This window comes from Pygocentrus nattereri, chromosome 6 (assembly GCF_015220715.1).
Source record: "Pygocentrus nattereri isolate fPygNat1 chromosome 6, fPygNat1.pri, whole genome shotgun sequence".
Lineage (NCBI taxonomy): Eukaryota > Metazoa > Chordata > Actinopteri > Characiformes > Serrasalmidae > Pygocentrus > Pygocentrus nattereri.
Genome location: NC_051216.1, coordinates 15,445,912 through 15,462,690, shown reverse-complemented (window position 1 = coordinate 15,462,690; position 16,779 = coordinate 15,445,912). Strand labels below are relative to the sequence as shown.

Genomic DNA, 16,779 nt, shown 5'->3' with positions numbered 1-16,779 from the left:
TGTACGGCTGATTCTTTAACCCCTCCCTGGGCTCTTATGCTGACCAGTGTGCGTCTTATGATTAGGGATTATAGACTTTTCTCCATCAGGACTCAGCATGTCCTTGGTGCTTAGAAGTCACAGTTATCATTGGCAATAACAAAATAACAAAAGCATGTGATGCAATATCACTGGCCATATAATTGAATGTTCATTATTGTAGATCATTGAAAATAAGTACAGAAACTCTGTAGAAAGTCCAGATTGGATAGTAGCATCTGAATGTGCAGATTTTTGTCTCTAGTGTATACAGTCTTGTTTTGTAGCAGGAAAAACATCCTTAACATATTTTGTTGTGGTTTTTATCATTTTTATCATGTTTTTTTATCAGTTTGATCATTTCTTGACTTTGAAACAAGAAGAAAACATCAGAAAAGCACTTCTCAAGGAAACCTAAGTAAGTTTTTTTTAAGAGTGTAACTGTGTCATTAACTACGTAATTACATAATTACATTAAAAGAGTAAATCAGCATTAAATGATCACACGTGTGAGTACACCTCACCTTGCTGAAATGTTGCTGTAATGCATGTATGCAGCAACAACAACCCCTGTTCTTCCCCGATTTCCCTGCAGAGAGAGAGAGAGAGAGCGAGAGAGATTATACCAGTTGAGAGGTATGGAACCATGAAATTCAATTACATATGAGACTGTATGATGTTATAGTTCAATGAACAGCTTGTAAGAAGCCACTCTCTGGAAATGAAAAATAAGATCTTTCTGAAGAAGCACCGATTAGAGTTTCTATGGTGGGATTTATGGTGTAATCATGTGTTAATACAGCGTGCAGCGTGTAGGCTGCAGCAGTTTTCTCACTGGCTGCATAGTTCCACCAGCTAGTCATCTGCTCAAGTTTCCACTGCCATACAGAACAACACAGTTTGCCATGGCAACACCATGTTTATGGTCTCTTGTTAAAAATGCTTGTGTGTTTTTGTTTCAGGAATATACGCAGATTAGCGCTAATCCTAGGTCTCACTTGCATGGTTTTAGATGACATTCAGTGCAAGTGTGAAAGAGGAATGACCATGAAAGGAAGTTCTGAGATGGTTAATCTACTCGCCCTGTTTGAACGACCCCTGTGTGCACACATATTCGACTAACCAGTGAATCCAGGGAGAAATCCGTCAACTTTCACAATGAGTCGACTCTGCACTGAACAGCAACTGACAATGAGGACCTGAGACTTTTCACTGCAATTTCAAATAAGACACTACTATGATTTCAAAATAAGCATCAAGCAGTGACTCTACTAAAGACCATTTAAACAACTGCAGAATAAACAATATCCCATCATCAGCTCCATAAAACTCAAAATCTGCCTTAGTTGACCAGTCAAATAGTAGATCTGCCCATTCATAGAACATAGAAGCCAGAAAGTGTTTCATGTTGGGGATAGCACTGTGCTAGGCACTTCTTGCTGCTGTTGAAGTACCTGCTCAAAATAAAAGGATTTGCTCATATGCGTAATATTTTCCACATCTTCTGCACCAATGCTAAAATGTCAGTTGATAAGCAGTCACAGATGACACCTACAGGAATATGCCTTTTATAAAAGTTTATTTGGGTTTATATCAGTTATGTAGGCGACATATAGCTTCACAAACACTGCCCTACAGTAAAGTATTACCATTTTTTTTCCTATTGCATTAATAGATGTTTCCCATTTCAGAGAGGCAAGGTTTTACGATACCTTTATAGACCAAGAGAACTGCCCCTGTGAACTGGCTTGTGATTGAGTATGTGCTCTAGAGTGCAATGGGAGGGATGCCCAGGGTCATGACCATGCTGACATTTCTCACATGAGCAGGAACGAGGATGAGCTGTGCCTTGGGCAGATAAGGCCCTCACTCGGCATGGGACTGTTTTTCTTCCATTCATCTTCCCAACTGCAATTCCTGCCATTAGCCAACAGATACTAAAACCTACCACAGGCCCAAAAATAAGGGAGGGAAACTTTACAGTCACAGTTCACACTGTTTCATCATAGTTAGATCGTTTATCTGCGGCTCAAGAATGGTGTAATTAAACCATCTCAGAGGAGCATGGAGGAAGCAGCTCAAAGCATTGTTTGAGAAAAGCAGCCCAGTTCAGTTCGTCTCTGAAAGGGCAAACGAAGGTTTTCTAAACTACAGGGAACACCAAGAATATTTCCCTTTCATAACACCCCCTCAGATGACTTCTCTATCGCAGGACAAACAGTGTGGTGAGTGTACAGCTACTGGAGAGCAGCTGCATCTGCTTAATTCCTCTCTCTACGCCTATTACTGCACACATATAGACCAGCAGTGTTCAGGAGGGGAGAGAACAGCATGAGAACGCCATCTACTGACAAGATACTGAGGACACTGCTTTCCACAGAATTTGCATCATTTTTCTATCTTTAAAATAAATACACCATTAAACACTTTCTTTAAAATGCATCAGTCATTAACATAATTAAATTGTCTAGTAGTAGCCAGTCAATGCGACTGCACTCGCATGGAAGATGTTTCAGCGCTTATACAAGGGGCTTCATCAATTCAAGATGATGAGTTGGCTGACATTTTGAAGCAATGAATTGACTGCAGGACTGTCACTACTGATTATATGAGTAATAAAGTAATCTAGTGATTATTGATGTCTATAAAGCAATATTTTTTTCTAAAGACAAACTACAAAATGGGCTTAACGGTAGCTTAACATACTTATTATACAAAGCCTTGTAAAGATTATTGAAAAAATAAGCCTTTGAAATACTTTATACACAAACAAAACTTTATGTGTCAAAATGTTTAATAATATGCATCCACCAGGCTATTTCTTGCTGTAAGGGAGAGCAGTAGGAGAATTTAAAATACGCAGTATCAGAGTATCTGTAGTTTTTATCACATTGAATCTAATCTAAGTCAAATCTGTACCTTTGAGTGAATCTTTTCATCAACAAGTCACATCATTACAGTAGTGCTGACTGTGGCAGTGGTAAATTTATGAGTAGCTTGAGTACCACAGCTATGATAATGCTAATTTCACCGTTATGTTAGTGCCAAGCTAGCAGCGGTGTACATTCACCTCTCACACAAGATTCAATACTTCGCAGGCCAATTCTGCTTAAACGATGACACAGGTTTTACAAACCTTAAACTGGTATATCCTTCACTTTATGTTTTACAGTGAATGCTTCGGTAAAGTCTATGAATAGTACTATAGTGGCCTGTCCCTCAGGTGTCTACCGAACTGTCAGCCGAGACTAAATTAAAAAATCGTATACCTCATATACAATTTTACTTCACATACACACAATTTATAAGCTCAAACATTTTATTTTATTTCATATACATGTCATTTGAGACAGCCTACTGGTGCGGGTCTCCTCTTTTGCAGTGATGCTCAGCTCCCACCTAGTAATATTATAATTAAGTTCAGTGATACTTTTTTTGATCCCACAACCGGGGAAATTCCACCTCTGCATTTAACCCATCCGTGTAGTGAAACACCACATACACACTAGTGAACACACACACTAGGGGGCAGTGAGCACAGCCCTATCCACGGCACCCGGGGAGCAGTTGGGGGTTAGGTGTCTTGCTCAAGGACAGCTCAGTCATGGACTGTCGGCCCTGGGGATCGAACTGGCAACCTTCCGGTCACAGGGCCAGATCCCTAACCTCCAGCCCATGACTGCCCCAAATCCCCATATTGTTCTGCAAATTCCTTGTTAATCATTCAAACTACTCACAAAGTAGAAAAAATACATTTCAAACATTATCATCAAGTAACTTATTCCAATTATCATCACAGCTCTAATAGACTTACACTTTGGACTGATCATGAATTGACAGACATTTGTGACTGATCATAAATTGACAAATGTTTTGACCTGATCATGAACGGACTGACATTTTGAACTGATGAAGAATCAGGTATGTACAGAGCCCTGCTGGTGACATCTCATTAAAAAATAAACAATAAGTGGCCATGCCTTAGTAAGGCATGGGGATGATGTAATTAACTCATGGCCATGCATTAGGATCTCGTTCCCATGCCTTGCTAAGTCGTGGCCAAACATTATTTTTATTTATACAGGATGTCACCAGCGGGGCTCCATAGATATGCAGCAAAACATCTTCGAGGTCATACAGGCCTACTCATCAAAATACTTCTAGATAATTCCTTTAAATATTACCTTGTTGTGCAGGACCACAACATTATGGCTGTCAGCACTCATCCAGGTGTCCATAGCTTTACATATGCTGCATATCTTATCCAATGCTGGAGCATGATGGTCTGGCCAGCCGAAGTCAAGCACCTTAAACACACAAGGTCCAAAAGTAAGTCTGTATGTATATACTTCTTTATTAAAAACACCTATCTTGCCCATTTGTTATCATGCAAAATTTGTCATCCACCCTCTGCCCCATTTATCACCTGTCAGTTTCTGGCCACAGGACATGGTCACCAGATATCATTTGGGTGGTAGATCATTCTTAACACAACAGTGACACTGACACAGATGTGTCATGGTAGTGTAAGTGGCATTAGAATTAATGTATCAGGCACAGCGGGGTTGCTAGGGGTTTCACATACACCTGGTCTACCACACAAAGATATCCATCCAACAGTGGCTCTGTGGTCAGACACTGCCCATTGAGAAAGGGTTAGAAAATGGATAATACAAAGTGTGCAAATGGACTACAGAGTTAAACTGTACACTGACAAGGTGGACCTACAAAGAAATAAAAGATTAAAAGTACTTACTTTGGGATTCAGCCTGGAGATGTCATATCGTTTTTCACTCAGATTGAAGAGCTGAAAGAACATAGTCATTAGTCAGCATTGGTATATAATTCTACAGCATTCAGCAGTGCTGCAAATGGAGTGAGTAAGTACGTAAGTAAGTGAATAGCTCTCACCAGGTAGTTGTCTCCATGCTTGGAGCGGAGCATGCTGGCCACCTCTTTGAGGTTAGAGCTGTAACTTTGCTCCTCCACACTGCTGGGGAAAGACACAGAGATGATCCTCTCTGTGATGTAGACCAGGTCCACCTCATAGTTCTCCTCCATAGACTGAATCAGGCTGATGCTCCTGGAGGGCATGGGAGAGGGAGAGAGAAACAGAGAGGAGAAAAAATGTCATAACACATAGTGTCAGATAGAAACACTGTCAGAAAAAGGGTACTGTGCATAAACAATGTAAGTGCACCTACAAAGGTACCACATGGTCCTAATGTCCAATTGTGTACCTTAAAAGAGTTTTGGGAACACTATATTCACTTTTCCAGGGGACAGTTGTATATTCGAACCTTCTCATAACTTTAAGTATAAAAAGCCAGCAGTCAAGGCAGGGTGTATGGAAGCAATCTAATTTAAAAATTATTACTGCAGCAAAATATGGTACAATTATGTTCGCTGACTAAAGCCACCCCAGTGACTTGAGGGGCTCAACCCCAGGGGCAGTTTAGTACATTTTTTAAGAGACTCAGATTTACAAACTTCAACCCAGCATTACATAACCATATATGGTAAACATAGTTTTAAAGCTATTCGACATGTGAGCTCACTCCAAACCATCAATGTGAGTTTCTTTCTGCATTCTGACAAGATATTCCTCTTGTTTGCTATGGTGGCTGCAACATATTCACCACTACATTCATTAAAATCAAGAAGAGTCTTGTATTTCTCACCAAGCCTGCATGACATCATTACATCAAACTGTCTGTTTTGTTTCCTCAGAAATGTCAGCATGACACAGTACATTAAACGCATATCTGGTGCGTAGTTAGGTTTGAACCAAAAAATAAATAAATAAATAAAGTGCTGAAAGATTGATCATGGAGATAAACAAGCTAGATATGAAAATGTCTTGCATTTCATGCATGCGGCTGAGCGGCCCAAGGAAAACAATTCGGTCATTTTTAAGGAATGAGGCGCCTGAATAATAGAACAGCAATCTGCCTCCCCATCGCTAACCACCTCCTCTTACCATGCTAAAAGTTGAGAAAAGATCAGACCACAGTACAAATGAACCACAGTCCTGATCTGTGGGGACTGGTGAAGAGTTTGATGTGCTGACCTTGTCTGTGGCAGAGGTTGCATGAATATTAAAGTGAAAAGTCGAGCCAAAAGGATAGTTTTTAGTTATATAAACAAGGTCATTTGAGATCATTTGTAAAATCAATATGGTTTGAGGCAGGGGAGTGATGAGTTAAGCATGCAGTTGGCAAGATATTAACCTGGTGGTTATATAGCTTTCAGTACTTATAAGCAACTTTAGCTACATTAGCCTTGTGGGGCTGTGAGACCAAAACAGGCAGCAATAGCATTTTATAGCTACCGTGAAAAGAGACTAAAGAACTTCAAATGCTGCACATCTTGGCTGACTGATGACATTTGGGGCAAGCAAAAATTAGGCATGCCTATTTTGGCTGAGACTGTGGGGTAGGGCAAAGTGTTACGGCGACATGGCTCTCAAAACAGGTTTTTTCCGAGGCAATCCAAATGGAGTTTTATGACAAAAAAAAAGAAAAACCAGCAAGAAGGCTGTGGAAGTGACCAAAGAAGCTCACAACTGCTAAGATTTTCTGTTAAATAAATTACGATAGCCATTATATTGTCTTAGTTTATGTCGTTTCAATGTATTATGATCCTTTATAAAAAGCAAACAAAATCGCTAATAGTATGCTAATGTATAGGTAGCCAGCTGTCTAAATTTCCTGCTCCACCTTAAAAAGTCCAGCAGGTCTGATGTCTGATGTGCCAGAATGTAAATGCTGCTCACACCTGTAAGGTGTAAAAGGAAAATCCAAAAAAAGAAGCTGGTGAATAGATCGCTTCAGCTTCATCGTCTAAGGATGAGGGGTGGGCGACAATAAAAAATGATCGCATTCCTCCTCCTTGGCAGCATTTGATGCCCTAAATTGAACTAAGAGAAGCGGCGAGGTTGCTGAACTTTACCCTCCTCTGCTATAACTGCAGCCTGGCAAGGTCAGCGCTAGTAGCCTGTTAATGAAGCAAGGCTCCTTTTTATTTGAGGGTCCCACTTCTTAGGGGGAGATTTCAACCACTACCCCTTGTAACTCAGTTCCAAAGGCCAAGGTGACACTCCAAAACATTTGGTAGGGGGGAAAAATGGGATTGGGCTGTCATTTTACAAAAGAAGTTGCTTTTATTTTTTAGGAAGTATTACACGAAAACAAAAAAAGGTGCCTATTTGTCTTCATAGTCAGCCAAAAGCTGCTTGCTGGATGCTCCTTCTGCATGTTTCAGCTCAAGAAGGGATTGCAAATTAACTAATTAGTTGTATCAAGTGTGTTATAGCAGGGAAACTCCAGAACCAGTGTTGGACTAGACAACTAGTCTATGCAACTCTTGGTACATGCTGCTGTGCCCTCAAAGATGTCCTACTGCTGCTTAAGGTGGCCGAGAAGACCCAACAAAGTGCAAATAAAAACAAGCTGCAAAACACAAAAAGCACTTTCATCAGAATGACAACATAGTCGCTGCATTTTACAAATACCTGCAAATTCACAGATACTCTGAAAACTCAGAAAGCACTTCCATCAAAATGACCACAAGCAGCAATACAGAAAAAAACTTCAGGGATGCTTATAATCCAGTCACAACACAATGGAGATGTTTCAGAGGACAGAGCCATTGAGACTTTTAAATTCTGTGCAGCACAAATGTGAAAGTAAAGTTGACTTTTATTTGAGTAGATTACTGCCATCACAGTATCGTAAAGGGAATTAGCTGTAATTTAAATGTAAATGTTTAGTTTGTAATAGCAGATACTCCCACAGTACAGCTGTGTCATGTCAGAGACATGTCAGGTTAACCATGAACTGGGGATGCGAGTGTCCCCGATCTGTCATTGATTTTCCGTCATAGATATTCCATCCACTTTGAGGCCTTTGCGTCTTCCAGAGACTTTTCCGTTGTGTTGTGGCTCACTTCCGTTGTGTTGTGCCTGGCTTTGCAGCGTTTTTGAAGTTTTCTGTATTTGCAGTGCATTTATTATTTTGATGAAAGTGCTTTCTGCGTTTTGCAGCTTGTTTTTATTTGCAGTTTGTTGGGTTTTCGTGGCCACCGTAGCTGCCCTGTGTAAAGCGCACATCGGAGATGTTTGGGTATCCTTCCGGGGAAATGCCATGCTCAGGAAAATCTGCTTCTCATCAGGGGGTCTGTCCATAGCCCTACTTCACCTACCAGCCCCAATAAACTCTGTGCACCTCTCCGAGGGCAACTACATTACAGCACTGATCACATTAAGCATCTTTTAAACAAACACATGCACAAAGCACATGCTTTTAACTTCAACAATAAACAATACATTTACAGAGCACTTTCTGCTGGGAATGAAACAATAAGCATCTCTCGGTGAAGTAAACACCATCACGTGGGGCTGTGTGCTTTTGGCTTGTGTCAGAGCGTGGAAAGATGGAGACAGGAGATGAGTGCGATGATGTAAGTAATGCAAATACATACTGTACATACTGTGTAAACACACATTGGTCAGTTCAGCACAGATAAAGCACAGTCAGAAGCTCTATATAGTTTTTTCACACATAAAAAAAATTAATTGAAATGTTACAGTGAAAGGTTATATTGAAGCAAGTTCCAAAATGAGAAAAACAATAAAAAATAGTTACAGCAGATAATCACTACAAATAATTTGGACTTTGAGAACTTTTTTGCTTATCAGTGTTGCACAAGTTCAAAGTGATACTTCAGCAAAATCAACAAAATACCCCAAATGTACAGTCCCGTTAAAAAGTTTGAAATCACTGGTTTCAATAATATAAATCCAATTTTGTTGCAGGTAAATATGTAAAATTATTCTAATATGATGTAAATACTCTGCATGTTTCAAGGAATTTGTAGGAAGCTGCAAAAAAACAATAAATATTTTTGCAGATGATTACTTAATAATAAAGAAACCTGTATTGCACCACAATTGAACTTAAGATAAAATAAAAACAATTAACAAATAATAAAATCTATATCCAGAATACCTCATATTAGGTGGTGACCAAATGCAGCTGATCAAATAGATATCTGAATTTTGTCATAAGGGATTACTATAAACAGATAACTTCTTCTTGTTCCCAAAATACTTTGCTCTGTGAAACATGGATTTCCATTTGTTTTCTATTTTACAACATTTCAATCGAAACTGTATTACAAGTTATTATTGAGCAGCTATTCTCTAGTTTACAGGATGCCTTCAATATATCGCTGTTGTCGCAAGAAAACCTTATGTCTCCAAAATGGTAACTTTACAGGAAAAGGAAAAAACATACTTTACCTTTAATGGAAGTCTTTAAGGATGTTTATTTTGGTTTATTCTTCATGAAATTTACAAACAATGTAAAGGACAACAGGTATTTTCAAATTACGTCAAAAACGACAAAAAAAGACAAAAACGGATGTAAGAGATTTTCTTCTGACAACAGCAATATGACTGATATAGAAGAAGAGGTCAGTATCAGTGGGGAGAGAACTAGGAGAACTTGGCCGGGAGTTCTAGGAAGCTTACATTTACGTTTACTGGCATTTGGCAGATGCTCTTATCCAGGGCGACTTACAATTTCAGCACTTTTACACAGGTAGGTGAAGGTAGCGTTAGGAGTCTTGCCCAAGGACTCCTATTGGTATAGTGGGCCTGCTCAGGTGGGTTTCAAACCCCAGCCTGCAGCGTAGAAGGCAGAGGTGTTACCCATTACACCATGCACTATAGCCAATTTTGAACACAATTTCTTGCCAATTTCAGCTTCAGTCCTCCTTCCAAACATTACTTAATACATGTGATTCCATACTGACCAGCCAAGACATGTCTGGTGAAGTTATTTTAGGTTTATACTAGAGCTGTGATGCTAATGTAGTCAATAAATAAGTAATTTTCTATCCCACCAATTTGCAATGTGCAAATGGCATGAATACGTAGTGTCACACTTGCCTCCATGTTGAGTTGGAAAATAATCTCAAATAGACTTGTTTATGTTCTTGCTTCTGTCTAGTTTGAAGAGACCTTTAATGGCCTCACAGTTAACATGATGACATTTTATTGTGATAAACTATTAATGGTGTTAGTTTTTAATGCCATTAACATGTTTTCTTAGTTTTACCCTTCAAATCACCTATAGTTCCCACCTGAAGCCCGGCTGCTTGCATGCTGTTATTATGGCTCCATAACTGTAGTCTTTTTGTGCAAAAACTTATAAATGGTCCCACTTATGGCACTAATGTCGACTGTCTTGATGAACCAAGTCATTTCGATCTACTGCCGTGTGAAGAATTTGTTTATTACCAAAATGCATTGAGTCTGAAGTTTGCTGGCAGCATCAGTGAACTCAGAAACATTAGCACTGGAGAGTGCCTTCAGCAGACTCGCAAGAGATTGATATATTAACAACCTAAAGGTTAATAAAAGCAACAGGGAAAGTGGAAGGCTCCAGCAACCCTCGAAATAAGATAACCCTTGAAATAACATATCAGTATGAAAGCAAACGGGCTATAATCACAGAGGAGTTGAAACATCAAGCCACACTGTTGCTCTCACTGGATGTCGGTGATAAAAATCTAAAAATTAGAAGCTGTGTTCACACTATTTTCATGTTCAACCTGATTTTATGGTTAGGTTCACAATGAATTATTGCAGGTAATAAATACATTCTGTTGAAGCTTATTTGTCATATAGCTATTACAGTGCACTGCTCTTTAATTAGAAATAGCTTTCTTTAGGGTCAAATCAGAGCATGTAAGACTGATGGGAGTAACTGCAATTAACTACATAACTTAATGAGATCATGATTAATTATTTTAATCTTTTGACTTCAGGCACCAGTCATGTTTATGCATTTGATAAGAGTTTACTTTAGGGGGGATCTTTTATGGGATCTGCAAAAGGGATGAAACAACTATGGCTGATCTCCATCTCCTTAACAAACTCCACTAAGAGGTGCCATGGCAACGAGCATCTTCCCATGCCGATGCCCTACAGTGCCCTGCCACAACATGTTCCCACAGTCCACCCCAGGAAATGTGTATAAAAGACAGCTTTCATCTTTTAATTCCGGTCCTCATTGTGGGCTACACATTTTATTTTATGATGGCAATTTTAATGAGCTCACAAGGACCGCAATATGGTTTCCTCATTGAGGCTAATTTGATAAAAACTGGGCTTTGCCGTACTGCGCCGAGAATTAACCGAAGGACGCTGATCCTCTGAAGAGGAAAATAAAGATCAGAGTGTCTCTTCTTTTTTTCTCCCTCCAAGGAGAGATGAAGTTGCAAAGCAGCCGAGTTCAAAGACAAGAACAAACGCTTTTCATTTTGAAAACAGGGCAGTCATGTTAAACATTTAAGTTGTTTAGATACAACATACTCAGGCAGAAGAGCAACCCACTTCAAAAACTGTTTGGGAAATCTGAATTCTCTTCATGATTCAGACGTGCACAGTTTACCCATGGAACTTCCAGTGTGTTTATCTTATGCACCGTAAATTGGAGAAAGGAATGTCGTCCTCCTCCAGCTTGCTGGGTACACTTGACACAGGCTGGGTACACTTGACTAACAAGCTGAAATGGCCAGTGGAGCCTACATCGTCGCTTAGAGTAAAGGTTGGTAGCCAGTTACCTCCTTCAAAAGTTTGGGGACGCGCGGGGATAGCTTGCTTTTAACACAAAGACATGGCTTTCTTTATTACTTTGCTAAAGATATTGAATAATAAACCTGCTTGTTTTGAGCAAAATGTTATTACGTGTAAATGTTTTTGACAGTGCTATCATGAGAATAATACCAAAGCTGACTTATTGTATCACCTTGTTGCCATGCACTCATCAGTACTCACATGTTTCAGGTGTTTAAACCATTTTTGAGCCAAAAGATTTTCATTATGAAGGCAAAACCTGCTCTACACACTTAATAATTATAAACTATAATGAACATGAAGCTGATACTTCCTCAATCCTAAATGCTAACTAAATAAAATGTAATTTATTTCTCAAAAAACATTTCAAAAGAAGGTATCCTCAAAAGTTTAACAAGCAGTGGACATTCCAAAGACTCAGGGTGTGGACTAATTCTGTATAAGGCTGAACTTCACAGCAAAGACATGTTGATAAAATCCTCCATATGCCATCATTATGCAAAGCATGCACAATAAAACGATCAGCTTTCATTTGACTGGCATTATGAATAGCCCGACACGGGCAGGGCTGTGCCCAGCCATTAAGATACTGATGCACAGGGGTGAACAGCTGAGTGGCTCCTACCTGGATGGTCTCCGGCGTGACTCCATGCTCTTGGAAGATTTTGTTGAGCCCTGAAACACACAAAAAAACTAAGATTATTTCAATGCATAAAGGGCAGAGTGCTAGGAATGCCACATAATCCTTTAAAAGGTTGCTGCATTTTAAAATAACTCTCCATTTCCATTTTAAAGTCCTGGAATTTGATAGACAAGCAGACTTTCTTTTGCTGTTTCACTATCTTTCCCACGCTCATACAAGAAGAAATGTAAACACTACCATAAATATTTACTGAAAAGTTTTCTTCAAGTCCTTTCAGCGGAATATGTTTATCACGTTCAGCCACACTGTGACTGGGGTTAAAGTTGGTCACAGGCTGTATTTTGCTGTAAAGTGCTGCTTAGGGGTGAAGCATGTCCTTTCCTCTAGTCATGATTTAGTTCCTGCAGGATTTTACATAGACTAATACAAGTGCCCAGACATTTGCTCTCCTTCTTTCTCATTAGCCTCTTATTCTCCAGGGTACATTTTGGTTTGTCCATCTGAATTTACATGACCAAATCCTAAGGCAAATTATTCAGTAACTGCATGCAAATTTTATTTTATTTTTTGTAAAGGCTCCCTTCAAATGAATAGAATGTGTGTTTTAAGTTCATACAGATATTGCTATATGCTTACAATTTACTGCTGAAAGCCAAAAAATCTTAGACTCTCTGTATTTTTTTATAGAAATCATTTTTACAGAGCAGATCACTGATGAGACACCATTGGTCTATAGTTTATGGCCCAGATTTGTGGAAAAATGGGTCAACTTTCAGTAGACAAAAAAAACTGTGAGCTCAGCTTCTTGTATTATAAGGGTTTAAAATTAAATCACCATTTTATTTGACTGGAAAGAAGACCTCATATGCAGCCTCATATGACACCGACCTTTTGAATGTAGCTTATGGAATAGGAAAGTTATGAAGAATATGTGCATTATGAAGAATATGTGCATTTTGGAACCACCAGTGGTTCAAAGGAGTTTAAGAGGCTTCCTTGCAGAGGTGTGGACTTGCAGTAGTCATGGGACTTGGACTTGAATATGAGTAGAGTCATGAATTTGACGACTGAAGACTTGAATTGAGAAAATCGAGAAAGACTTGCGACTTGACTTTGACTTCAACACTCAAACTCAGACCTGACTTCAGCCTTTGGAAAGGCAGATTGGAAAGACTCGAGACCCAAAGTGGAAGAAACATGGAGAGTCTCACTGCAGACAGAACTCTACACAAACACTTACTTGTCATGTGAATGCATTCGTTTTTCATGGCCGGATGCCTGTTACTGTGCCTATGCTTGTCTTATTTTATTTAGAAAGATGAGTGAAGAGTTAAGAGTTCATGTTCGCCTCCATAAGCTGGAAACAAGCGAAGCATCAACAGCAGGAATAAGTCCAGCTCAGTGCTTAAACCCACCAAGCGAAATGACCATTTTCCTCATTGTAGCAAAACAAAAGAAACACAGCTCTCTCTGTTTGACCGATTTTAACGTCTTCTGTAGGTGAAACAAGTGCAACAGTCACCACAAGGCTGAAACTGAATTGTTATTCGCCAGTTACATATTGGAATTTGTTGTTCCACCTTATATGGTGCAGTAGGTAGACACCGGAGTGTAACCGCTGCACCATTTAAAGTGGAACGGAAAATCCAAATAAGAAGTGCCTTGCAAAAAAGGCAACTCTGGCTTTGTACATTCACCATAATTTTGCTGTCTTTTCAAACTAGCGGTTGTTTTGCGGTTGGGTACCATAGATTTTGTATTTTAGTTGGAAGGTTAAAATAATAATAAGAATATTATTATTATTATTGCTATTATTATTATTATTATTATTATTAATAATAATAATAATAATAATATACAGCTATACATTACTAACATGCAGTCATTAAAAGCGTATAGTACTCTTACTATTTTTTAGGACTATTGACTTGGGTCTCGAGACCTGTCTGTACTGACTCAGGACTTGGATTGAGACTCTTGACTTGGGACTAAAAAACATAAACATTGTCAACTTCATTCAACTTTTCATACTTTTCCATTATTATTACTTTTATAAACCTAATCGCTTGTCTGCTTGTTATTCCTCTTTTTTTGTTATGTTGCTGCAAGTACAGACGTAATTCTCTTGATATCATGTCTCAAGATAATAATATAATTGCTTCCAAAATGTGGCAGCCTGACACGAACCTCTTCTATCTGTCACAGGTGATAAAACAACACTATTTCTCAAGGGACCACTTAAGCAAAGAGTTGTGATCAGTTATCATTCCTTCACTTATTCATCTCCCTATCAAGACACTTCATTAACCACACCACTAAATCTGTAAAACTGTATCACTCTTCTTTTCATTAGTGCCCACAAAGACTGTTTGTTTTGACAGTTGCTCTGCCCTTCTAAAAGCTCTCTGCGCTACTTTGCTTCATAAGTATAAATGTGCTGTAGCAAATTAAAGGCAGTCAAAGCTCGCATGGTGCAGTTGCGCTGAGCGGGAATGACAGGCTTGATGAAGCGCAACCAAGACGTCAGATGAATAGCAGAGATTTAAGGTGTCTCATGAGCTCGCTGTTTAAAACTTGAGAAGTGGAAAAGTATTTTGTGTGACTCATGGCTTTTTTCTACAACAGATGAAACCCTGAAAGAAGAGTGGCCTCCATTCAGCATCTAAATGACATGCTAGGGTATGACCGACAAGACCAAATGGGAACAATGCTTACAAAGAAAACCCAGAATCCACCAGAATAATTACACACAGCGCTCAGGACTATTCTAGAAACGACACACAGGGTGGGTATGATTGCGCATGTCATAAGAGAGGGTTCTGGTTATGATAAACATCTGATTATGAAACACCATTTTTCATGTGGTTTAAAGTTTATTTATATTGATTTTGTGTATATTACATTTTTTTCAGCACTGAGAACTTTGTTTCTCTTTAAATTGCAGGCCAGCTTTAGAGAAGTTTCACATTCTTTCTACTAAAAAAATCAAGAATATATTATGCTGTTTGCTATAAACATGATTTGATGCTCAGCCTCAGTTACACATAAGCAGACCTCCACTATAATGCATCAACAGTTCTAGAACTCTATCATTGATATTTCAGTGGATGTTAATTCTTTAGGCCTGGACACACCATGTTAAATGCTAAGAACACTGAAACCCACAGGAAAACTCATAAAGTACAGTAATAACATATCAGTTTCACAGAACCACAATGTCAAAGCAGGACATTAAAACAAATCAGAGCTAAACGACCCCCCACTGCCCATTCTGAAAAAAAAAAAAAAAAACACACCCCCTGCCTTATGGCTGAAGTAAAGGCCTCTGCAGCCCCCGAGCCACACAGCACCAGGCTCCGAAAAACGCCCAGCCTTCCCTTCTTAATCAGCCCACAATTACGACCCCCAGAAGGGCAGCCAAGATGGGGGTGCTGGGGGTTCCCAGCCGGTCTTGATCAAAACCAGCTGGAAAGGCTGCTTACAAGCAGGCCTGACAAATTAACCATCAGAGAGAGAATTGAGGGATGGGGGGTGTTGAGAAAAGCGGGAGTTGCACAGTTACACAAAGAAGTCGAAAATGCCACAGAAAGAAGCTGAATCTTTAATGGCTATTAGACTGCAAGTGCATTGTTTGGGTGTAGAAGCTATTATTTCATGATCTTCACTTAAAAGTGAAGATTCCTAAGTGGTTCTTGGCTTGGATGTGCAGAAAGCAAATCCCTTTAACTGGTATAGAACCTTTAGAAGGTTCTGGAGGTTCTTTAAACTATAAAAATCCTCTTCATATGAAATATCTTCAACCCAAAGTGGTTCTTCTCTAGCATCACCCCAAAGAACACGTTTTCTCTATGCTGTAGGATGCAGGAAACCAGCTGAGTAGTACAGACAGAGAGAGAAAAAGAAATAAATAATAAAGGGCTGGGGTTGGGGAGTCGCGGACGCCTACCTTCAGCAGGTAGCCCGTGCTCCAACGCCAGGCACTACGAAGTGAGGAGAGGCGCCTCCGCAAAGATCCACCAGAACTCATGGCTGTAAAAGAACGCTTCCTATCTCCCTCCATTCTGCTCTCTCTCACTGCCCCAGCACAAGAAATCCTCTATTTCGGTTCTGTGCCTTCCACGGGGTGCCACATGCCTGACCAAAAGCTCCACCAGACCACAATTTGCCTTCTTTCCCGTCTTCCTTCTACTCTCACTCTCTCTCCCTTGTTTTCTCCCTCCTTCCTTTGCTCTCTCCTTCTCCCGCCTTTCCAACCTCCTCCCTCCCTCTCTCTCTTTCTCCCTTGCTTTGAACCATATCTCTCCCTCCAACCCCTGCCTTCTGTCCCTACCTCTCTCTCCCTCTCTCTCTTTCTCTCTCCTCCCTCTTTCCTGCACTGTGTGTTTGGTTGCCACCCACGTGTGTTTGGGTCCGCTCTCCTCTCCACCCCGCATGCTCTGGTCACACACACAGCAGCTGACTCCACGCTGCAGCT

General features: G+C 39.8%; 1 protein-coding gene across 11 annotated transcripts in view; it reads right to left on the bottom strand.

The window, feature by feature from the left end:
* Positions 1-16,779, bottom strand: part of tns1b (tensin 1b) — a 271,589-nt gene that overhangs the window by 60,633 nt on the left and 194,177 nt on the right. For 10 of the 11 annotated variants that reach the window (XM_037539401.1, XM_037539398.1, XM_037539400.1 and 7 more), the window contains 5 exons: positions 12,288-12,337; positions 4,930-5,101; positions 4,775-4,825; positions 4,203-4,325; positions 543-607 (listed from right to left, as the gene is read on the bottom strand). In XM_037539401.1, coding sequence (XP_037395298.1) covers positions 543-607; positions 4,203-4,325; positions 4,775-4,825; positions 4,930-5,101; positions 12,288-12,337 — 461 coding nt within the window. Of the gene's footprint in view, positions 1-542; positions 608-4,202; positions 4,326-4,774; positions 4,826-4,929; positions 5,102-12,287; positions 12,338-16,251; positions 16,519-16,779 lie in introns of those variants that run through there. The other variant, XM_037539403.1, reaches the window with a different exon arrangement.